Source organism: Armigeres subalbatus, chromosome 1 (genome assembly GCF_024139115.2).
Source record: "Armigeres subalbatus isolate Guangzhou_Male chromosome 1, GZ_Asu_2, whole genome shotgun sequence".
Taxonomy (NCBI): Eukaryota; Metazoa; Arthropoda; class Insecta; order Diptera; family Culicidae; genus Armigeres; species Armigeres subalbatus.
The window spans coordinates 85,212,873-85,238,719 of NC_085139.1; the positions used below are offsets into that span (position 1 = coordinate 85,212,873).

Below are 25,847 nucleotides of genomic sequence, written 5' to 3' on the forward strand. Positions count from 1 at the left end.
CTAGCGTTGCTCTCTTCAGATATACAGCTGGCCTATGCGCACAAGGAGCAACTGGCTTCAGTTTTCTTGGATATTAAGGGCGCTTTTGATTCTGTTTCCATAGAAGTACTGTCGGAAAATTTGCACAGTAGTGGATTACCCGTTATTTTGTATAATTTCTTGTACAATTTGTTGTCAGTAAAACATATGAACTTTACTCTCGGCACTCTGACAACTTCCAGAAATAGCTACATGGGCCTTCCCCAAGGTTCATGTTTAAGTCCCTTGCTTTACAATTTCTATGTTAAAGATATTGACAATTGTTTGGAAGGACAATGCACGCTTAGACAACTTGCAGATGATGCCGTGATCTCCCTAAGAGGTTCATGTGCAAATGTCCTGCAAAGACCATTGCAAAATTCCCTAAATAACCTGACTGTTTGGGCCAGACATTTAGCGATCGAGTTTTCTCCGCAAAAAACTCAATTGGTAGTGATTACTAAGAAGCGGTACTCAGCTCAACTGAAACTAAAGCTGTTGAAAGATGACATAAACCAATCTTTATCTTCTAAATACCTTGGGGTCTGGTTTGATTCCAAGTGTACCTGGAAAACCCATATTGATTATTTGTTAGAGAAATGCCGAAAAAGGATCCATTTTCTCCGTTCTATCTCCGGAACTTGGTGGGGCGCTCACCCGGAAGACCTGCTGAGTGCCACCTGATCAAATTGGAACGAATTCAATATCGTTGTTTGCGTATTGCTCTTGGCTGTATGCATTCAACGCATAACATGAGCCTGGAGGTGCTTGCTGGAGTCACTCCTTTAAAGCACCGTTACTGGGAGCTCTCACTTAGAATACTCATCAAATGTGGAACAAGTAACACACTTGTATTAGAAAACTTCGATAATATGCTTGAACTGGTTCATCGTTCAAGATACCTGCAAGTCTATCTCAACTACATATCGTCAGATCTCTGTCTTCCATGATATAATCCACCTCGAGTTCACTTCGTCAACGACAGTTCCTCAATTGAATACGATCTGTTCATGAAACACGCTGTTCAAAGAATACCAGATCATCTTCGACAAATATCTATCCCTTCCATTTTTTCTGAAAAATATGAACATGCCAATTGCAATAACAGACATTTCACTGATGGTTCTCGCATTAACGGATCCACTGGCTTCGGTGTTTTCAACGTGAATTCAACCACCTTCCGAAAACTTCAAGAACCGTGTTCGGTTTATGTTGCTGTGCTGGCAGCAATTAATTTCGCTTTGGAGATAATTTCCAATCAGCCCGTAGACCATTATTTCATCTTCTCGGATAGTCTTAGTTCTATCGAGGCACTCCGGTCGATGAAACCTGTTAAGCACGCATCTTACTTTCTTACAAACATAAGAGAGCAGATGCGTGATTTGGTCGAAAGATCATTCAAGATTACCTTTGTATGGGTCCCATCCCATTGCCTAATCTATGGCAATGAGAAGGCGGACTCGCTAGCAAAGGTGGGCGCACAGGAAGGTGAAGTTTTTGATAGACAAATCTCGAACAACGAGTTTTTCCCCATTAGTCCGTCAGAGTACTCTTCAAAATTGGCAAATGATTTGGTCACACAATGAACTTGGACGGTGGCTGTTTTCCATAGTTCCTAAAGTTTCTGCGCGAGCGTGGTTCAGAGGTGAGGACTTAAGCCTAGGCTTCATTCGCACGATGTCGAGACTTATGTCCAATCACTATTCACTAAACGCACACCTCTATAGAATAAACCTGGTCGATAGCAACCTATGTAGGTGTGGAGCCGGTTACGATGACATCGGTCACGTAGTTTGGTATTGCTCGGAAAACGACGCCTCCAGAGAGCAACTATTGGATACCCTTGTGGCCCGAGGTAAACAACCCTACAGGGAAGTAAGAGGTGTTTTGGGGGATCGCGATGTGGTTTATATGCAGGCCATCTATGCCTTTCTTTGCTCGTCTGACATAAAAGCCTAATTCCCCTATTTTTTTTTCTTTCTCGTTTTTGTTTTGTTTTTGTCTTATTGTTCTGTGTAATATGAAGCTATGGCCATCCGTAAGATGCTCCCTGATGAACCACAACTCGAGCCCGACGCTACGCCATACCGTTAATGACGTCAAATACCCGGATGAGCAGCTGTAATACCAAAAACCTAAATCCCAACCTAGTCCGTCCTGAAATACGCAATCTAACCTTGAGTCGCCACGAGTATCTTGGTCTATACCCTTTCCCCTTACTAACTGTTGATAATAAGATGATATCGATTGTAAATATCATAAAGTCTCGGCTCCGTTAAGTGTTATACACGCCTGAGCCTGTCAAATAAACGCAATAGATAAAAAAAATAAAGGCTATATTCATCTGCTAATCTAAAGTTTGTTATTGCATCTATTTTTTCGTACTAGATGCGCGGCTACAAATCAAGGCCATGCTGACTGAGAATTCGCAGCACTGCCTCGCAGTCAACAAATGTAGAAGTGCTTAATGAACACTAAGCTGCGGGGCGGGAATATCTCAGAGGGGGATGTATTGCCAATAAGAAGTAGAAAGGTAATGTGGCGCAAGATGATCATATGAGGCAAGACGGCCAATCTGTTTTTTTTACACGAAATGGCAGTGTGCTACCCATGCCAAGAACAGGGAATGGCTTATTATGTTGTAATATGCTAATATTTCAAAAACCACGATAGTTACAAGTATAATATTCAGGCCAGTTATTAAGGTTTTGAAGTGAAGTGATTCTTTTTTACAAGGAAGATGGGTTCCGTGTAAAAAAAGTTTTCGGTTCAAAATTCGACAATCAGTGTAAAAAAAAAGTTTCATACTTTCTCGACGAATCATGCAAAATGGAGCAACTTTGCGAACATTTTGTATGGGATTTTTTTTACAAAGCCGTTTCAAAAAAAAGTTTTCGGTTCAAAATTCGACAATCAGTGTAAAAAAAAAGTTTCATACTTTCTCGACGAATCATGCAAAATGGAGCAACTTTGCGAACATTTTGTATGGGATTTTTTTTACAAAGCCGTTTCAAAAAATACGTTTCAATATAAAAACAGAATCGGGTGTAGATAACTATCTACCACTTGTATGGATAACATTCAATTTTATTTCGTGATATGGAAAATTAATCAAACCGTAGAAATAGTTTGTATGGGGAAACATGGCCACTAATAGCAGGAGCAAGATGGCCACCCAATTTCAGAAGAAAATAGCTTTGAAATTCCCTTTTTAGATTTGGATACGAATTTTTGCAAGGGATATAGGCGACAAATATATAACTAAAATTTTTACTCAAAATGTTAACTGCTTACAAACATAAACTACAAGCTTTTTAAGGGATTCAAATAATGAAAAAAGCATGTGGATTCGTAAGAATTTCCGCAAAACCGTACAAAAAAATCTTTATTAAAAATACCGTCTGAAATTTGGCGGCCTTTGCGACATAAATAAAAGTGTGTAACCATCATATTACTTTCTTGCCTGATAAAAATGTTACGTTACAAAATACACCCTCTCACATACATTTGCGTCAATAAATCAAGTCTGTTCTATCAAATCTGTGCGGTATCTATACCGACGCAGCATCTCAACCGGATCTCACCCAGAGAGGAGACCCATAAATGCTGGGTTAAGTTTTAATATACCATATTCGAAATACGTTCACACTGTATAAGGGTGTCCATCTTGCCCTACATTGTCCTACAAAGGAGGCCCATATTCGACATGCTATGTTGGGCAACAATTGATTTTGTCTCTCAGTTTATACCTTGGTTTATACGAAAACCGTCTTTAGTGTAATAACAGCCATGATTATGTTATCACTAAAGTATTATGTACAATATCATGCGAAATTCGCTACTTGCAGTCACATTCCAAAATGTTAGAGTACCAAAATCGTCTCGAAGCGGAATTGAGTTCAACTAATCAAAGAAAACAATAATCTCCAACATTTAATTGTTGTAAATAACAATATTGTAACGACCCGCTTAGCCTACATATTCTGATTTTCCAAAATAGTTTCACTAGAAATTCGAACGCGCACGCGCATACATGGTTTTATTCCTTTATGGTCAACACGCGTAACTTTTCTCAAGGTCAATACGTATGACGAATGATCTATTGGCCCCTTTAAGAAATCGAAAATGTACTTAGAGAAAATTTGAACCAAATTAAATTCATGGAATTCTTGGTAGAAGAGGGATGCAACAATACTGCCGTAATCTGAAAAAGTGACGTATACGCCATTTTCCAAAAATGGTGTTAACGAGTACTACTCATCTACTCACTAGGTACTCTTTAACAGAAAAATGGAAAACATGCATGTTGTAAAATGGTTGTTACGTCACTTTTCCAGATTACGGCAGAATAGTTGAAGGTGAATCATTTTTTTTCTATGGGTCACAAGGCCACTAGTTATGCGTGTAGAACCTACGTCATGTGCTCCAGGGAATTCTTGGGTTATTAAAAGAGAAAACTGTCCTTTTGCTACGCGTGTAGACCTTAAGATCCATACTTCAGGGAATTATTGGATGACCTGGAACGGAAAAGTCATTGAAGGCGTCCCAAGTAGCACACATGTCCCACATAGATTACTGCAACGGATATGCGACTAGATTTGGTCACTATCAAGTTGCTGCAACCATTTTAGTCTGACTTGTGCTGCTCGGGGTATCTAGTGTATGGATTAAAAAGAGTAGGAACTATTAAATAATCAGACCATTAGTTACGCGTGTAGATCCAAGGCCTATATTTCAGTAATTATTCGAGCACTTTGAAAGGAACAGCTATTGAAGGCGTATTTAATTTATTTCGATAGATTAATAAGGGTATGAACTATTTAAAAAAAAAGAGAAAACAAATCTTTGGTTACGCCTGTAGAGCTCAATGCCTATACTATAGGAAATTCTTGGGTGATGTGGAAAGGAACAGCTATTGAATGCGTTGCGTATTCAATTTGGTTTAATAGATCAAATAGTACAGCGAGTCTCAACCTTTTTCCTGAGAGAAACCCCTTCGTACTTTTGCATTCATTGAGGTACCCCCTATTTCTATCGCCGTTGAAGAAAATAAACGTTATTCTGCCAAAATAAGCGTTATTTAATTGTTCTGTGAAAATTTTCAATTCAAATTGAGTTTTTACATCAAGCTTCTTACAAGACTTTGAAGGTTTTTAACCGATTCAATCCGGATTTTTTTTTCGTCGTATTTCAACATAAATTTAGGACATTCTGCTTCAAAAACGTATGCAAACCATGAAAAAGGAGAAATATGGGGCAAAATATTTTTTTGAGATCTTCTAGGGCTTCCAAACCTTCCTTGAGTTCAGATCTTGATGATCTACATAAACAACAAAGCGTTTTACGGGGCCTCAATCCTTATTTGAAGTTGGCATTGCTACTTGAGACATAATTAAACTATTTTTTTTATCAAATCGCAGTGTTACCAAAACATAAACGGTACTCCAAACTTTTCTTGAGTTCAGATATTGGAGGTCAACAAGATCAACAGAGCAATTCATAGGTTCCCGAGCTTGTGTAATAGTTGGAGGAGCCCCATGGAACATTATTACAGTAGTATATACAAAATACAAGACTCCCAAAATATCTACGGTACTCCAAACAATTCTTGAGTTCAGATCTTGGAGGCCTACAAGACCAACAGAGTGATTGATAGGTTCCTGAGCTTGTGTGTTAGTTGTAAAAACACCATGGGACGTGATTATGTCAATATATAAAAACATCCACATTCCCAGAATATCTACGGTACTCCAAACCTTTCTTGAGTTGAGATCTTGAAGTTTTACAACACCAACAGAGTGATTCATAGGGTCCTGAGCTTGTACGTTAGTTGGAGCAACCCCTTGGGACATCATTACACCAGAATATGCAAATCACAGCATTCCCAGAGTTCCTGGGGTAATCCAAGTCATTCTTGAGTTCAGATACTGGAGGTCTTCAAGACCAACAGAGTGATTCATTGATTTCCGAGCTTGTGTGTTAGCTGGAGAAGCCTTATGGAACACCATTACACCAGTATATACAAAATAAAATATTCCCAGAGTATCTACGGTACTCCAAATCATTCTTGAATTCAGATTTTGGGGGTCTACAAGACCAACAGAGTGATTCAAAGGTAACTCAGCTTATGTGTTAGTTGTAAAAACCCCATGAGACATCATTACACCAGTATATGAAAATTGAAATATTTCAAGAATATCTACGGTACTCCAAACGATTTTTGAGTTCAGATATTGGAGGTCTACGAGGCCAACCGAGTGAATCATAGGATCCTGAGCGTGTGTGTCAGATGTAGAAACCCCATGGGATATCAATTTACCAGTATATACGAATCATAACATTCCCGGAAAATTTACGGCGCCATACATGAGTTCAGATATTGGAGGTCTGAAAGACCAACATAGTGATTCATAGATTCTGAAGCTTGTTTGTTAGTTGGAGAACCGTCATGGAACATCATTACACCATTATATAAAAATCTTGTTAGTTGGAATTGCTCAAATGGACATCATTACGTACACAATACGTAAGTACGAAAAAAAAACTTGTTATTGTGATCACAAACATCGCATCCACAATTTTTTCGTTCCTTTTATAGTCTATAGTGTTATAGAATAAAGCTTGGTCTACGGGTACCACGGCGTCTCTTGATGACCGGCTGGGCTATACATGTGAATTATTGCTACTCCATAATCGATCAGAATTAGAGTAAGTTGCACCCTGAAGGCGTTGGTACTCTCATACTTACTTGTTTCATACTTATTATACATATTATATATTTTATACGATATGTTTACCCAAGTGTTTACCATTTCTATACGTATTGAAACCACCAAGGGGTATCATGAGATGACAGTCTAACCAATAAATGAGGATTGCGTACCAAGAACTGAATAAAGTTCGCAATACATTCAATCGACAATATAATTCGTTTCAGTATTGCACGGAAGTGGATGTTACTAAGACTAACATTTATATGTAAGAGTAAAGTAATTTACGTATGAATAATAAGGACTGGAAGATCTTCGTGTTGATCGATTTGAATTATGTGGAGTGTCTGTTATGGTGTTACGAGGTATCCTGGAGCTATTCCAACTCATAAAACTAGTGGGGACATCGAAGATCTTCATGTTGATCGATTTGAATATTAGTATCTGTACTCAAGGATAGTTTGGAGTGTCGTAGATACCGAACGAATTCTCTGGTGTGTCTGTAATGGTGTAATGAAGAACCGTGGAGCTGTCTCAACTCATAAAAATAGTGGGGACATCGTAGATCTTTTTGTTGACCGATTTGAATGTTAAGATCTGAGTTCAAGAACTGTTTGGAGTATCTTAGGTATTAAAAAAGATCTGTTATATTGCAGGACAGGTGCGGGATATTATCATAAAGCGTTTCAATTTCAATTATTTAATCAGAATGTGGTGAAAAATGGTGTTGATTCCTTAGAACATCAAAATTAGAACTCATGGATAGTTTGGAGATCATCCTAGTGACCATAACCTGACCTGGGTAATATTTTTCCTGGATGGAACAGTTAATTTTGAACATTTTTGCTGAAGAAAGAAAGGCTCTATCTCTTAAAACTGATTTTCGACAGCTGATTTTCGTCTTGGGTCATATATGACCCATCCGTATTGAATCAGTTAAAGGCTTCCGTAAGCCTCTTGGAAGGAATCCTCTAAGCGGTTTGGTAGGACTATGCCGCATGTAAAAAGGCCTCTAAGCCTCCTATGAGGGAGTTCCCATGCCTCTTGAAAAGAGGCCTCTGGGCCTCCGAGCCTCTTGAAAGGAGGCTTCCGAGCCTCTTGAAAGGAGGCTTCCGAGCCTCTTGAAAGGAGGCTTCCGAGCCTCTTGAAAGGAGGCTTCCGAGCCTCTTGAAAGGAGGCTTCCGAGCCTCTTGAAAGGAGGCTTCCAGAGCCTCTTGAAAGGAGACTTCCAGGCCTCTTAAAAGGAGGCTTCCGAGCCTCTTGAAAGGAGGCTTCCAAGCCTCTTGAAAGGAGGCTGCCGAGCCTCTTGAAAGGAGGCTGCCAGGCCTCTTGAAAGGAAGCTTCCGAGCCTCTTGAAAGGATGCTTCCGAGCCTCTTGAAAGGAGGCTTCCAGGTCTCTTGAAAGGAGGCTTCCAGGCCTCTTGAAAGGAGGCTTCCAGGCCTCTTGAAAGGAGGCTTCTGAGCCTCTTGAAAGGAGGCTTCCAGGCCTCTTGAAAGGAGGCTTCTGAGCCTCTTGAAAGGAGGCTTCCAGGCCTCTTGAAAGGAGGCTTCCAGGCCTCTTGAAGGAGGCTCTGAGCCTCTTGAAAGGAGGCTTCCGAGCCTCTTGAAAGGAGGCTTCCAGGCCTCTTGAAAGGAGGCTTCCAGGCCTCTTGAAAGGAGGCTTCTGAGCCTCTTGAAAGGAGGCTTCCAGGCCTCTTGAAAGGAGGCTTCTGAGCCTCTTGAAAGGAGGCTTCCAGGCCTCTTGAAGGAGGCTTCTGAGCCTCTTGAAAGGAGGCTTCCAGGCCTCTTGAAAGGAGGCTTCCGAGCCTCTTGAAAGGAGGCTTCGAGCCTCTTGAAAGGAGGCTTCCAGGCCTCTTGAAAGGAGGCTTCCTGAGCCTCTTGAAAGGAGGCTTCCGAGCCTCTTGAAAGGAGGCTTGAGCCTCTTGAAAGGAGGCTTCCGGGCCTCTTGAAAGGAGGCTTCTGAGCCTCTTGAAGGAGGCTTCCAGGCCTCTTGAAAGGAGGCTTCCGAGCCTCTTGAAAGGAGGCTTCCAGAGCCTCTTGAAGGGGCTTCTGAGCCTCTTGAAAGGAGGGGGCCTCTTGAAAGGAGGCCTCTTGACAGGAAGCCTGAGCCTCTTGAAAGGAGGCTTCCGGGCCTCTTGAAGGAGGCTTCTGAGCCTCTTGAAAGGAGGCTTCCAGGCCTCTTGAAAGGAGGCTTCTGAGCCTCTTGAAAGGAGGCTTCTGAGCCTCTTGAAAGGAGGCTTCCAGGCCTCTTGAAAGAAGGCTTCCAGGCCTCTTGAAAGGAGGCTCTGAGCCTCTTGAAAGGAGGCTTCCAGGCCTCTTGAAAGGAGGCTTGAGGCCTCTTGAAAGGAGGCTTCCGGGCCTCTTGAAAGGAGGCTTCCAGGCCTCTTGAAAGGAGGCTTCGAGGCCTCTTGAAGGAGGCTTCCAGGCCTCTTGAAAGGAGGCTTCCGAGCCTCTTGAAAGGAGGCTTCCGAGCCTCTTGAAAGGAGGCTTGAGCCTCTTGAAAGGAGGCTTCCAGGCCTCTTGAAAGGAGGCTTCCAGCCTCTTGAAGGAGGCTTTTCAGCCTCTTGAAAGGAGGCTTCCGGGCCTCTTGAAAGGAGGCTTCCGGGCCTCTTGAAAGGAGGCTTCCGGGCCTCTTGAAAGGAGGCTTCCGGGCCTCTTGAAAGGAGGCTTCCGGGCCTCTTGAAAGGAGGCTTCTGAGCCTGTTGAAGGAGGCTTCCGAGCCTCTTGAAAGGAGGCTTCCGAGCCTCTTGAAAGGAGGCTTCCGAGCCTCTTGAAAGGAGGCTTCCGAGCCTCTTGAAAGGAGGCTTCCGAGCCTCTTGAAAGGAGGCTTCCGAGCCTCTTGAAAGGAGGCTTCCGAGCCTCTTGAAAGGAGGCTTCTGAGCTAGTAGAAATTATCAAAACTTCATTGATAAATTTTGATTGGAATTAGGATACATCCGCCTTAACTGGAGTGCGTTGATGGAGTGCGTCTATCGGTAGTTTGGTGGCATTGGATGACGTGGTTTGGCCAATAAATTTCAGCTTTGAAGTAGATCAGTTGCCATAATAACTAAAATGCCTCGATGTAGATTCTCGTATACATGTCTTTAGATAAGTGCATCGTCAGGGGAGACTGGGAAGATTAGATCCCCTTTTCTGATTTCCGATATATCACAGCCCAAAATAAATAAACATACGCGATGTCCACACAGACTCTTTAAGAAACATAGTATTTAACTTTACTGATGTATGACAGTTCTTAAATTATTGTTGTTATCGATATGCAATCGATTTTTTGGAGTGCTGTCAAAAATCGACTTTTGAAATATTCGGGCGAAATTGACCCCTCTCCAAGAACTTGCTTTGATAAAATTAGAAAGGTGCCCTCAGATTTTTTTTAAATATTTTTCCATCAAAACACGCGGAATTTTCGAATTACTGTGCGTATACATGAACGATTTTTGTTATTGAATTCGACAGCACATGCAATTTTAAAATTTGGGTAGACTTGATCCGCTTCCTATGATATCTACGCAATAAATATTTTTTCCTGTCAACCCTCCATCAAATCTGTCACATCTACAAAAAATTAGAAACCTGAGAACAGATTTATATTTTTTGAATTTTTTCGCCAAATTTTTGTAATGCTAGATCTAGTGTCCCCATATTAAGGAAATAACTTAAAATCTAAATATCCTAAGACTTTGATAATATGTTGACATTTTCATCAGTACGAAAGCATTTGGTCATTGTTATGAGAAGTTGTTAAAATTTTGCGTGGCCAATAAAAAAATCTTTAAGAAGGTCAAAACATACAAACCGCCCTGCAGAATAAATAAGGTTGGCAATCCAAAAAATAACTCACCACATAAAGGTCATTTGTCTAGAGGATCTATAGTAAAAAATACTCTAGAACAAAACTACTTTAGTTCTCGATAAAAGTCCAGGGTGATCAAGTCTCCCTGGGGATCAAGTCTCCCCACCTTCCCCTACGCTTTACCAGATTATAAAGACCCAAAAAAAATCTAAATCAAAGTATGATCGAATATTCTACGGCTTTGCTTATTTTTTTACCATCATACAAGTGTCTGGTTTGAAAAACAAAAATGTAACTGGATCAAACCATAACGATGATCATTTTTTGAACCTCAAATAGTTTACTTGCATAAAATGAGAGAATTCATTTCAAATTCATTCAAACTTTTCATCACTACTTTCGAGTATCAATTATTAGAAAACGGCTAAGATTTCTTAGTCCGGAACAAAAATAATACGCATTTTTTGCAGTCTACTCTGAAGTACTCATCTAGGTCTTCTTCCCCAGAAACTAGTTCCATTCTTCTTTTCTTCTATATTGTTTATTTCTATTTTCACTTCTTTTTCCATAAGGTAAATGACAATAAAAAGACAGTAGAGATGCTCCCTGAGCCGACTTTCTGATACCTGTATCAGTTATTGACGAAAAAGTCAAAATTAGTCAAACGGTTGATTACGGATAAAGTCATTGCTGGATTTGCTACCCAGTTAAGTTCAATTATTGGTCCAAATTTGGAATTTTATATTTGCAATGAAGATTCTTCATTCGCTGAAAAGTGCATTGTTTAGTGGGCAAAGTGTATCCAATATAGCACAAAAATAAATATGACGATTGTGGAAATGCCAATAAGAGCACTGAGTTTGAAAGTGGGCAAAATTCCAGTAGACTCGTGATACCGAAATGTAAGCTGATCTTCCGGATTTTCCTATTAACAACTATGTACGTCGGCTCGCAATATCTCCTTTCCTATGCCGTCACATTCCGAGCGCGAACTTCAATGAATGGAGGCACAATTTGCCTATTTGGCATAATTGTTACACCGCAGCACCGCGTTGGACGCGCGCGCTAGCTGACTGACGCAACTATTGATAAATGTCATTCAAATTGGGACCGACACCGCTTTAGCAGCAACGGTTATTTCGTCAGGTGCCGGGGGTCATTAAATACATCTCGTGCATCCATTGTGCCGGCCATCGTCAGGTTCCTGACTTCTGGGACGGACAGGAAAATTGGTGCTCGCGCGAAAGCGTGACCGGTCCGACAGTCTCCTATTTCTGGAACTAGGTAAGCGCTAGGAACAAAAATAGGCGTAATTTGAGTGGAAGAATGGCGGAATTAGCTCATCGCTAATTTCGCCACGTAACACAGATTCGTGGAATTGCGGAAAATTTTCGAGATTTTCAATATGTTCTTGTCACAGATAAAACAAAACACTATTTAGGGAACACTTTAAAATTTTAGAACGTAACACTATTTATTCTAAAAAAAGGAAATATACAAATAATTACAACTTTAAAAAATCATGTACATCAGATGGGTGATGGGTGATTCATATAATAAAGTCACTAAAACAATTTTTGATTCACTGAAAACTGCGTTCAGAACATGATTGCAAAATTGGGTTAAGCTGTGTAATTGATAAAATTACCTTCTCAATGGAAACCATCAACCAGACACAACTAAGTGGTGAAATGGAAACAGGCGTAAATTGTCTAGTAGTCGAATAAATTCAAACCTCAAATTAGCTCATCGCTCCAAATCATCCCACTCGCCACAGTTCGGTGAAAACATAAAAATACCTCTGGAGTGCTCAGTTATTGTTCATTGTCAACGATAATAGATCGAATTAGTCAACGTCAGGTTAGCGGTAGATGTTTCGCAGAAGAGCATCCAGAGCCGCGCTATAGCTCGGTGATAAGCAATTCACATTCTTCGTACGGTCATGGCATGTTAGCCATCACAACTGTTAGATGTTGTGTTATCACAATCGAATGCGAAGCTCATTGTATGATTATTGTGCATTCCATCATACCGAGACACACTATTTGCGGATAGAACACTTCCTTCTGAGCCGCTCTTCGGATGAGCCGCTCATCGCCCACTCAGATACATCACAGAAGAACACGCTGCGGCCGCAGCAGTCGATCATGATTTAGCACACCACTGATAACAATTCTACACGTGTCCAAAGTCTTGTAACATCACGGGGATAGTAATGCGAGTTACTTTTATGAGTAAGGTCAACCTTCGCACTGTCACTCGACAGTTTACCGTAGGTCGAAACACCGTACAGAAAACACGAACGCACACACAACAGTGTCAACTGTCAACAAACCAAACGAAATTCGGTAGCCAAATTACCAGCATTTTACAGTTGTCGATGTTTAGTCTGCTCCCTCTACTATGCCCCTACTGCTATCACTGTTTAACCTTCTGTCTAAATAACTTCTTCCAAAATAGCACCACGTCGCCGTCGTCGCTACGCACCGCGACGCATCATCGACGGACGCGCGAAACAGAACCCAAAATCTCGGCAAAGGTGTGAATTGGGTTGCAGTTTGCTGAAGACTTGACAAACCCCTTCAGCAGCGTGCGGCCAACCGACGATAACTGAGCGCGTAATGTTGCCCCGCCGGTAGCGCGAATGCCTAGCTGTTCCTCACAGGCTTCGACCTGAAGCGGCAGGTGATGATCTTACGGCACAAACAGATTTCGCAAACGACCGGATAGGGGACTCAAATCGCAGATTCGCAAACTTTCGTCTCTTCTCAGCTGATAACGGTCACGCCCGGTCCCACTACTGCTTTCTTACGTAGCTGATGATAGTTTAGGAAGGACTGCGCGAACGGACTGAGCGCTAGTTCGCTCACTCCCGTCGAGAACGGACCGATGAATGAAGAGCTATTATTTGCGCGCGCGACAAATTTCTGCGAGGAACTGAAACAATTAAGAGCGCTTCCCAGTGCTATATAGGCACGCGCAGTCCCTACAATCGTCATCAATGCCAGCTGTTCTGGAGTTTCGCGAGCTGGTGTTGACGAAAGTTTAACGGGGCACTTACGGGTAGAATTGATTCCAAATGAGGATAAAAATTGAATTTTCACGAAAGGTATGCTTAATGCCAGTTAATGGGCGGCAGTTAAGTGAAAATTGTGAAAATTTTATTCGTATGTAATCATTGGAAAAGAATCGTTTTGATCTTGAGGTTCTGCGCAAATCACGGAATCAGTCTTTAAAAGTTCCTTCGCATCCATAATTCCATAATTGCATCGATGCAACAATCAGGGGGAAGGAGAATGCATGCTCCGTATATTTCAATCGATCATTGCTTTGATGCGTTCGAATCATTTGGGAGCTAATACTGGAATCAAATCAGGTGCCGTTCAAAAATTACGTAACGCAAATTTAGGCAGTTTTAGACCCCTCCCCCCTCGTAACACTCTTTGTATGGAAGATTTAATATTTGCGTATGGACCGTAACGCTTGGTCTGACCCCCTCCCTTCCCCTAAAGCGTTACATAATTTGTGAACGGCCCCTCACTTCATTGACTCTTCGACAAAGGTGTCGTACACTAATTACGTAATCATTTTTTCTGGGGTTTTCAACTACCCCCCTCCCCCCATGTAAGATTTTTCCCATACAAATCATTTTTTTATTTATATGGGACGTAAGAAAATGGCAGACTCTCCCTCACCCCATAAGTGCTTACGTAATTAGTGTACGATCCCAAAGGTAAACACGTAGTTTGTACTCTCGGAAGCCAGTAAATGATTCAAATCAATGATAACAGTATTTTAAATCGAATGTGCAAAGCAGCATAATTAAATGCGAGGATGTGAAACTATCCTTTCGTAAAACATCTTGGAATGATTCTCAAAAGAAAATGCTCTTTCAAAACTGCACGGAATACGGGGCTCCAAAGAATTTGTGAATTTACCACGGCAGTAGGCTGAATTCGAACCTGTGTTTTACTTCTAAGAGGAACTTCCTTGAAATCTTCCGTTGATGTTTTTGACAGGCATAATCACGAAAATGTGTAGGGTGCCATATGCCGCATGGTTTTCTCAAGTCAGTCATCGGTCACATCGAAGCGCAGTACAAGGAACCCACATGCAAAAGTATTACATAACGAAGACTTGGCAGATCACGTCCAGATTGTAGTTGGAGTGAGGCAAGAATGTTTACTATCAACACTGCTGTTGGTCATCGCAATCAACGGGATCTTGATAGGTTCGATTGAGCATTAGACTGACCTCGCGTTTGTATAAGCTTAAATTTTATATCAGAATATTGAAATCTGGATCATTGATGCGATTTCGCTTCGATTCGATTTTGGATCATTGATGCGATTCCGTATGCAACATTCCGGAAATGTTTGAACTCAAAAATCACGTGTTTTCACGTTTCGAATCCCCATTTGGTTGAACGTAATCTTTTGCAGCTCTCTGTGAAAGGAGTTGCATCTGTTAAAAACATGCATTCCAAAATTTTTTTAAATATAGTTAAATATAGTTTAAATGTAGCATTTCTCTGGTTGACTTGAACTATGTAGGAATTACAATGTTTCAAACTTACACTAAACTTAACCTAATTTATACTAAGGGTAAAGGGAGCTAATCGTTGCAATAGAAGATTGCAACGATTTTTGTCTAAAATTGGAAATTATTTTTTTGGGCATTTGTTGCAATGTTTCAATATTAGAAATTCTATGAAGTTCATTGGTACTATACCACGGAGGCAACTTCAGAATCATTTTCAAAATTTTATTTTGAATCCTCTGAAGTGCCTTTTTCTGGTATTGCAGCAACTAGTCCATATTGGCACAGCATACGACATGGCTGGCCTAAAAATTTGTTTGTAAATCAAAAATTTGTTCCTAGGACAAATTTTTAATTTTCTGTTTATAAGTGGATACTGGATATAGACACTTAATATATTTGTTACATTTGGCTTGAAGGCCTTCAATGTGATTTTTAAAAGTTAATTTTTGGTCCAGCAGAAGTCCTAAATATTTGGCTTCGCTAGACCAATTAATTGGAACCTCATTCATAGTGACAATATGACTGCTAGAAGGTTTCAAATAAAAAGCTCTCGGCTTATGTGGAAAAATTATAAGCTGAGTTTTGGAAGTATTCGGAGAAATTTTCCATTTTTGCAAGTAAGTGGAAGGATTCGCCCTTTGGCTGAAAGGCCCGTGTCATCTGCAAACAAATATTTTTGACACCCTGGTAGTAAATCAGGTAAGTCAGAAGTAAAAATGTTATACAATATGGGCCACAGTATGCTGCCTTGGGGGACACCAGCTCTTACAGGTAATCTATCAGATTTAGAATTCTGATAGTTTACCTGCAGTGAGCGATCTGATAAATAATTTTGTATCAGTTTAATAATGTACTGAGGAAAATTAAAATTCATTAATTTTACAATCAAACCTTCATGTCAAACACTGTCAAATGCTTTCTCTATATCAAGAAGAGCAACTCCAGTCGAATATCCTTCAGATTTGTTGAGCCGAATTAAGTTCGTAACTCTTAATAACTGATAAGTGGTTGAATGCCCATGGCGAAAACCAAATTGCTCATCAGCAAAAATAAAATTGTCAGTAATATGAACCACAGGGTTGTTACGACTACGGGGATCTCGCGGTTCTCGCAAATCCGCGCGGATTTACATAACGATTTAAGGGTTTCGCGCGGATTTAGTTATAGGTGAAAATTTAATATATAAAATGCTAAATTTAAGGAAGTTTATTTGAAAATTAGTTTGATGCCTATCTATAGATGGACTTTATTTTCATAAGCGAATGTTGTTGAGAACAAATTTATGTTTCAAGGTTATTAACATTTTTTTTTTCGGATATGTCCAAGTCCTTATTTAATGGCATGCATTACACTTTCAAGCATTATTTAAACCAGTGGTGGAAATACTCGCTTCACGAGTAAGAAAAGAGTGTAATTGGACCTACAAAAAATGCCACACTCGCGCGAACCTACTGCCTGCATTTTTCTGGTGCTTGCTTCGTTCGCGAGTACGGGCAGAGCAAAATAAAAAAGCAGGGCAGTATTTTGTTCGGGAGTAAAAATCACGGTCGCGAGTATTTGTGGTTATTTCGAATACAATGGATAAATTTTATTTGCGATAAACACAATAACTTTAAACAAAGGTACTCTCGCTCGAACACCTCGAACATCCGTGATAAACATGTTCCGAAGTTGTTTTATGACATTTTGCAAATTAACCTGAATGACTCGCGAAGCTTCACGAACATTTTTCGGGGTTCGTTTTTCTGTTTTCTCTGCGAGTAGTAGATAGGCAAGAAAAACGCAAAACAAGTGTTCGCGAGTATTTTGCATAGCCTACTTCTTGTTTTGTGAGCAAAGTTCACAGATTTCCACCACTGATTTAAACAAATGTTATGAGGAGAGATACGCCGCTTGTTGTCATTTTTAATCCATTCTAAAACACGACGCACACAAACCATGTCTATTGAAGGACATGAACATTGAACACCCATTTTCATCTTGTCAATTTCTTTGTAATTTCAAGATATTTGTCAGTTTCTGATTGGTTGTTTCTTTTACGATGAACCACTCAGCATGATATATTATATCATTCTTCAAAAGTCGTTGAGAATTCTTTCATAATATTGGAGCATTTTATATTTCCTTTATAACATTCATCTAGAACGAATAAGGGTTTATATAGCAATTGAAAACATAAAAATGCTCTGTGATTTAATGCAGATGCCTCATTTTAATAAGTGCTTCCGCAGAAAGTCGATCAAAAATTAGAAGATGATTCGCAAAAGGCGGGTTTTTAATGATATTTGCGGTTAACTCCGATTTTAAAGGATTACCATCAGAAAACGAAAAGTTTCCACAAGGACCCTAAGATGATCCTTGTATAAATTTCTTGCAAATAAATTTCCACAGCGTAAAGAGGATTTCTGCAGCATTAAAAACCCGAAAAATTATAAAGAAATTTTTGGAGGAATTTCCTGGAGCGGAATTTCTATAGAAAATCGAAAAGAATGCCGCTTTGAATTTTCAAAAGAGTTATAGCGATGATCACAGAAATTTCTTTAATAAGTGCTCAAAAATAGAACCGGGAGTTTTTCCGCAGGAAGTCACCAATCAATTTCTGCAAGAATTTCTAAAGCGATTTCCGTAGGAATTCATGAAGGGATTTCTGCAAGTAAGCTCTGGAGATTTTCCGCAGGTTATTTGTGAAGAATTTACTTGCACTCACGACAAAATTCCCAAATAAATTTCAAAATAGTTTCCCAGGGGAATTTTTGTAATAATACTCGGAGGAATTCCCACAGATAATTTGGAGTGACTTCTGCACTTCAGCAGATTCAATGAAACATTTGACATTTCCATGAAAATTTCCGGTGGATGACCCGCAGAAATTTCTGGGATGAATCTGCGCACGAAAGACGAATTTCTACAGGAGTTCTCGGAGTTTTTTAAATGAAATTCCAGTAAGAATCGATGTTGGACGCCAAGCTGGAAACGGCGGTCGGGACGGCCAAGTGCGAACCCGTGAAATCTGTGGAGTCAAGGTCTACCCATACTGAGGCCCAAGAATTCACGGATTTGGGCAAGGTCGAATCGACCGAGGGCGTGCCAGCGAAGACGGTGGTGCTAAAGTCTACCCAGACTGAGGCTCAAGTATTCGCGGGCACGTCGGGGGTGACTGCTCCAACGGAGCAGACACAAAAACAGGGGATACAGTCTCCAGGGGATGAGCTCCCTGGGGGGCCGCTCCAAAACGCGGAGGGTTACTACCCCGAACAAGGGTGGTGGGGCTGGGAGGCTGAACTCCAGTCAGGTACCTCCAAAACCGGGGGAGGAAGGGCCTGGAAAGGTCCGCCCACCCAGGAAAGACGGTGGTAAGGGGTTACGGCAGGCTGAGAGCTCTCAGCCGCCTCAGACCAGGGAAATAGAGGGGGATGACGCCTCCTAGTCATTAAAACGGACGAAGCTAAGTACTCGGACGTCTTGAAGGCGATGAGGAGTTATGTCAAGCTCGGTGAACTCGGTGCCGACGTACGTCGAATAAGACGTACCCGGATGGGCGAGATGATCCTCGAGCTAAAGCGGGGCGTCTCGCAAAAGGGCGCCGCCTACAAGAAGTTGGCGGAGGAAGTCCTGGGCGAGACGGTCAAGGTGAGGGCACTCACGACGGAGGTGAATCTGAGGGTTAAAGACCTGGACGAGATCACCGAAGTCGAAGAGCTCGTCACGGCACTGCGGCGTCAGTGTGAAGTGGAGGCATCCACCGCAGCCGTTCGGCTACGGAAAGGTCCGGCAGGGACACAGGTAGCATTGGTTCGGCTATCTGCAGCGGACGCCTCCAAGTTAGTCAAGTTAGGGAGCGTCAAGGTGGGGTGGTCGGTATACCCTGTGGGCATATATTTATTTATTTATTTATTTATTTATTTATTTATTTATTTATTTATTTATTTATTTATTTATTTATTTATTTATTTATTTATTTATTTATTTATTTATTTATTTATTTATTTATTTATTTATTTATTTATTTATTTATTTATTTATTTATTTATTTATTTATTTATTTATTTATTTATTTATTTATTTATTTATTTATTTATTTATTTATTTATTTATTTATTTATTTATTTATTTATTTATTTATTTATTTATTTATTTATTTATTTATTTATTTATTTATTTATTTATTTATTTATTTATTTATTTATTTATTTATTTATTTATTTATTTATTTATTTATTTATTTATTTATTTATTTATTTATTTATTTATTTATTTATTTATTTATTTATTTATTTATTTATTTATTTATTTATTTATTTATTTATTTATTTATTTATTTATTTATTTATTTATTTATTTATTTATTTATATTTCATCTGACTGTATGGTCTACATGAAAACTTAATTACTATTTGGAACATTGTCAGTCATTAAAATATCTTGTCAAACAATACCGAAATCTAGATGCGTTGATGTTGAAGTCGAAATAAATGGCTCCTTCGTTGAAGCGACGAAGCAGCTGTTGGCGGCATAGTTCGTGCTTTGAACTGCTTCATACAATAAATCTCTAGGCCGGAGTGTACGAGAGGGTGCGTAAAGTTGTATCTTTGTCAACAAATCTGGCACATCGTATTCAGAGAGCAATAATTTAGCGATAAAAACTGCTTGAGCCACATTCCTCCGCTTGCCAAGAGTATCCAGTCCTAGTAAGCGACAACGATCAGCGTATGGTGGAAGATTGAGCGAGTCCCTCCAAGGGAGATGGCGTAGTGCGTAGCGGACGAACTTATGCTGGACAGCTTCCAAGCGAGCCGTCCATACGGCTTGATAAGGATTCCAAACAACTGAAGCAAATTCCAAATGAGACCGCACTAATGAGCAGTAGAGTGCTTTGAAACACAAAGGATCTCGAAATTCACTGGAAATTTTGAACATGATTCCGAGCTGGCGATTCGCTTTGTCAATAGTAGTAGATAAGTGACGATTGTAAGTTAACCTATCATCCAATATGACACCGAGGTCTTTGATATGGTCGACACGTTGTAGAGTAGTACCTGCAATATTATAATCGAAGATCATGGTATCTACAGTGCGACGAAAGCTTATCACGTTGCATTTAGCGATGGCAAGAACCATCATGTTTCGATCACACCAATCATTGAAGATATCTAAACGTTTTTGCAATTCTAGGCAGTCCGCCAGGTTTCGAACAACGAGGTAAATTTTAAGATCGTCCGCAAACAACAGCAGTCCTCCACGCTGCAGGATGAAGGTAACATCATTCACGAATATATGAGCAACCCGAAGTTTGCTTCAAGTGCCTGGAACCGGGGCACAAGCAATGGGACTGCAAAGGCCCTGACAGAAGCAAGCTTTGTCGACGCTGCGGATTGGAGGGACATAAGGCACAATGCTGCATGAACCCTCCCAACTGTTTGATCTGTTCCAGCAAAGCTGCGAACAGCAAGCACCCCATGGGGGGTTCGAAGTGCCCGGCGTTTAAGCGTGCTGCAAAATCACAGTGCAGGTAACGTAGCTAAATCTGAACCACTGTAATGCAGCCCAGCAACTGCTGTGTCAGACAGTTGCTGAATGGGGGATGGATATCGCCATCATAGCAGATCCTTACCGGGTACCCGCCAGGAACGGTAATTGGGTCACTGATGGGTCTAAAATGGCGGCGATATGGACAACGGGGAAATACCCAGTCCAAGAGGCGGTGTCTTCGACACACGAGGGCTTCGTCATTGCCAAAATCAACGGGGTCTTCTTCTGCAGCTGTTATGCGCCTCCTCGATGGTCGATCGAGCAGTTCGGTCGAATGCTAGATTGTTTGACGGCTAACTTGATGGGGCGTAGGCCGGTGGTGATAGCGGGGGACTTCAACGCTTGGGCCGTGGAATGGGGAAGCCGATCCACGAATCAACGGGGGCAGATCCTGCTGGAATCACTGACCATGTTGGATGCGGACTTGGCTAATGTCGGCAAAAGTACCTACAGCTGGAACGGGGCCGAGTCGATTATCGACGTTACGTTCTGGAGCCCTGGCCAAACGAGTAGTTCGAACTGGAGGGTAGATGATGGCTACACTAACAGCGACCACCTGGCGGTTCGCTACAGTATCGACTATACGACCAGCATTCACCGGACGGAAGAAGGGGCGAGGCCTAGCCCTCGTATGTGGAAGACATCATACTTCGACGACGAGGTGTTTAAGGAAGCGGCGAGCAGCTGGTAACAGTACTCTCGCGTGCATGCGATGCCACCATGCCTAGGAAAGTCCACCCTAGGAATGGGAGGCCACCTGCTTACTGGTGGACTCAAGCAATTGCGAACCTGCGCCGCGCCTGCCTACGGGCAAGGAGGCGGATGCAGCGAGCACGCACAGAAGAGGAGCGTGTTGAACGACGAGTGGCGTTCGTGGCTGCTAGAGCCGCTCTGAAGACTGAGATTAGATCAAGCAAAAAAGCCTGCTTCGAGGGCCTGTGTCAAAGTGCCAACGCGAATCCATGGGGTGACGCCTACAGGGTCGTAATGGCCAAGACACTTGGGGCGATGGCCCCTACAGAGCGGTCTCCAGAGATGCTGGAGAGGATCATCGCAGAGCTCTTGCCTCTCTTTGTGGAGCTGCCAGGGGCCGGGGAGGCCGACGAGGGAAGAATAACTGTGGCGGAACTTGCGGAGATTGCAAAGTCCCTTAGTGTAGGTAAGGCGCCAGGACCGGATGGTATTCCGAACCTGGCCATCAAAGTGGCCATTGCTGAGGCTCCCGAGATGTTCAGATCTGTCATGCCTGATGATGCCTGGACGAGGGAGTCTTCCCTGAAGCATGGAGAAGGCAGAGCTTGGTCCTATTGCCAAAGGCGGGAAAACCACCGGGGGATCCGTCGGCATATAGACCAATATGCCTGCTTGATACGGCGGGGAAGGTGCTCGAGAAGATCATCCTCAACAGGTTGTTGATACGCACGGAGGGTGCGGATGGTCTATCGGTAATTGGCTTCCGAAAGGGTAAGTCGACCGTAGACGCTATCTTGTCGGTTACCAAATCCGCGGAGATAGCTATCCAGCGTAAAAGGAGGGGAGTTCGCTATCGTGCAATAGTGACTCTCGACGTGAGGAATGCTTTCAATAGTGCCAGTTGAGCAGCTATTGCAGATGCGCTCCTGCGTCTTGGAATTCCCGAGTACCTGTACAAGATTCTCAGAAGCTACTTCCAGAATCGAGTACTGGTATACGACACGGAGGCGGGTCGGAAGTGCGTTGACATAACCTCAGGGGTTTCGCAAGGTTCTATACTGGGTCCGGTGTTATGGAACGTCATGTACGACGTACGACTGTCTTGAGGTTGAAGTTCCCGGTGGGCGTGGTAATCGTCGGCTTCGCTGACGATATTACGCTGGAGGTCTACGGCGAATCGATCGAAGAGGTGGAGTTGACTGCAGCCCACTCGATCACAATTGTGGAGGAGTGGATGAGTTCCAGGAAGTTAGAACTGGCTCACCACAAGACTGAGGTGGTTGTTGTTAACAACCGAAAGTCGGAGCAACAAGCGGTGATAAGGGCAGGCAACTGCACGGTCACCTTTGAACGCTCCATCAAACTCTTGGGGGTAATGATCGACGATAAGTTCACCTTTGGTAGCCACGTCAATTACGCCTGCAAGCGTGCCTCCACAGCTATAGTGGCATTGTCCTGGATGATGTCCAATAGCTCTGCGGCTTATGCCAGCAAGTGCAAGCTTCTGGCTAGCGTTGCTCTGTCCATACTGAGTTATGGGGGGCCAGCTTGGGGCACGGCCCTGCGTATTAACTGCTACAGAACGAAGTTAGAAAGTACGTATAGGCTCATGTGCCTAAGAGTTGCGAGCGCGTACCGTACCGTGTCGCACGATGCACTTTGCGTCATCACCGGTATGATGCCTATTGACATCGTTATCGGTGAAGACATAGAGTGCTTCGAAATGCGCGGCACGAGAGGCATCCGTAGGACTGTCAGGTTGGCCTCAATGGTTAAATGGCAGCGTGCGTGGGACAGTTCCACTAAGGGTAGATGGACACATAGTTTGATACCGGAGATAGGTACGTGGGTCAAGAGGCGCCATGGGGAAATCACTTTCCACCTGACCCAGGTCCTTAAAGGCCATGGTTGCTTCAGGCAGTACCTACACCGGTTCGGACACTCGGCCTCGCCCGAGTGTCCGGTGTGCGCAGGTTTAGAGGAAACGGTGGAACACGCGTTGTTCGTGTGCCCGCATTTTCGCACAATGCGTGACCACATGCTTGCCACAGATTCCTATAAAAAGTTCGGTTTTGGAGCGAACATATAGCCTTTACTTTGTATACGAGGAAGGCAAAAATGGTATTTTGGACATAATTTCCGATCCCATAGTCCGATCAGGCCAATTTTCAATTGGAAACAATGGGACAGGATTTTGCATCGAATGCTACTTGTTGAGTGCTAATCGGTAAAGGATAAGTGCTTTAAAAATGAGTGACTTTTTTGCGATTTCTGTATAAGAAATCGTATTTTGGCCATAACTTTCGAGCACATAGTCCGATCCGGCCAATTTTCGATAGGAAATAATGAGACAGGATTTTGCGTCGAATGCAACTTCTTCTTCTTCTTCTTATTGGCATTACATCCCTAAACTGGGACAGAGCCGCCTCGCAGCTTAGTGTTCATTGAGCACTTCCACAGTTATTAACTGCGAGGTTTCTTAGCCAAGTTACCATTTTGCATTCGTATATCATGAGGCTAACACGATGATACCTAATGCCCAGGGAAGTCGAGACAATTTCCAATCCGAAAATTGCCTAGACCAGCACCGAGAATCGAACCCAGCCACCCTCAGCATGGTCTTGCTTTGTAACCGCGCGTCTTACCGCACGGCTAAGGAGGGCCCCGAATGCAACTTGTTGGGAGTAAATCCGTTGAAGAAACGAGTGACATTTTTTTTTGCGATTTCTCTATAAAAATGGTATTTTGGACATAATTTCCGATCCCATAGCTCTATCTGGCCAATTTTTAGTAGGAAACAATGAGGCAGCAATATGCGTCGAATACGATAACGAATACGGTAAACGATAAGTGCCTGAAAAATGAGTGACATTTTTGCATAGTGTTTTGCGCACACACACAGACATCACCTCAATTCGTCGATCTGTATATAACACTATGGGTCTCCGGGCCTCCTATAAAAATTTCATTTTTGGAGCGAACATGTAGCCTTTACGTATACTTTGTATACGAGAAAGGTGAAAAATAAGCAATAGAAATTTATTTCTAATTCATGTGAATGATTGTTACTTATTCTTCTTCTTCTTCTTATTGGCATTACATTCCCACACTGGGACAGAGCCGCCTCGCAGCTTAGTGTTCATTAAGCACTTCCACAGTTATTAACTGCGAGGTTTCTTAGCCAAGTTACCATTTTTGCATTCGTATATCATGAGGCTAACACGAAGATACCTAATGCCCAGGGAAGTCGAGACAATTTCCAATCCGAAAATTGCCTAGACCGGCACCGGGAATCGAACCCAGCCACTCTTAGCATGGTCTTGCTTTGTATGATCATTGCTGAGCGTGGAGAGGTTTTTCCCAGACCAGTGTCCTTGCAGGATTATCACCGCTTGTCGGAATGTTACTTCAGAGAACGGGTCCAACGTTGAACGAGGACACGGGATCAACCAAAGTCCGCAATGGGGGTAATATAAAAAACTTTCTTTAGCAAACAGAAAAAAGAACCGCACAGCACGAAAGCATAATGCGGTCTGGACGAAGGTAAATAATTTCGTATTTCAGTAGCGAGCTATTTTGTTCGCCTAATAATAAGTTTAAGATCAGAAAAGAATGTGCTGTGTGATGAATGTTATGTGTTGAAGAAATACATTACTTGTGTAAGTTATAAAACCAAAAAGAAGATTGACCAATTTAGTCGAATTATTTAAATTAGATTATATTAAGCATATAAACAATGTATTTATATCTATTTATATTATTTGTGACATAACAATCGAACGTACGGGTTAAATTTCATAAAAACTAGTTTTCTATTAAGCATACAAATCGGACTCAAATATCATTTCATTCTTTCTACCGATCAATGTGAAGACGCCAGCTACCACTAATTAACGATTCATTCTGCGGCCGTCGACGTATCGTCTAGTTCGACATTTCGATAACGAAATTTACTTTCTTTAGATCAGCGTGTTTGTATAACGATGGTCGTTGGTGATAGGAACGTTAAATCACACCTACTAAGAAAGTTTTTGATATTTAAGCACATGTTCAGCTGATATGATAATTTGGATCGACAGACAGTGTGACTTCTTCTAAGACATGGATAGAGTAGGGTGGCCAAAAAGACACTTTTCATTCACAAAGATGTTCCGTCATTTCCGTCATTTCACTCCAATAACGAACATTTAATGGATTGCTCGGGGACCTATGGTGTCATATACTAATCGACTCGACGAACTAAACAAATGTCTGTCTGTCCGTGTGTATGTATATGTATATGTGTGCACAAAAGCTAAGAAAAACATGAACCAACTTTTCATATAGCAATCATCAACCGATTTTCTCGCAACAAGTTGGAAGTTCGATTATATAAGCCTTTCTTTGACATTTAACATAAAATCATATACGAATCTTCCGAAATTTTGAACCATCTAACAACAATCTAATTGGCTTGTTACGTTCATTCTTTTTTATGATTCAATTCAAGCCACGTAATTTTATGATTTTTTTTTAGCCACCCTAACACTGATCCAGTTCGGTCGTAAAAAAAACTTCTC

At 41.7% G+C, this 25,847-nt stretch overlaps 1 protein-coding gene across 2 annotated transcripts in view; it reads right to left on the reverse strand.

The window, feature by feature from the left end:
* Positions 1 to 25,847, reverse strand: part of LOC134218047 (sodium-coupled monocarboxylate transporter 1-like) — a 56,153-nt gene that overhangs the window by 15,290 nt on the left and 15,016 nt on the right. Inside the window, exon 1 of one of the 2 annotated variants that reach the window (XM_062697014.1) lies at positions 12,886 to 13,445. The exons of the other annotated variant lie outside the window; for it this stretch is intronic. Within the exon in view, the coding sequence (XP_062552998.1) occupies positions 12,886 to 12,891 (6 nt within the window). The 5' untranslated portion in view covers positions 12,892 to 13,445. Of the gene's footprint in view, positions 1 to 12,885; positions 13,446 to 25,847 lie in introns of those variants that run through there. 2 annotated transcript variants of the gene reach the window in all.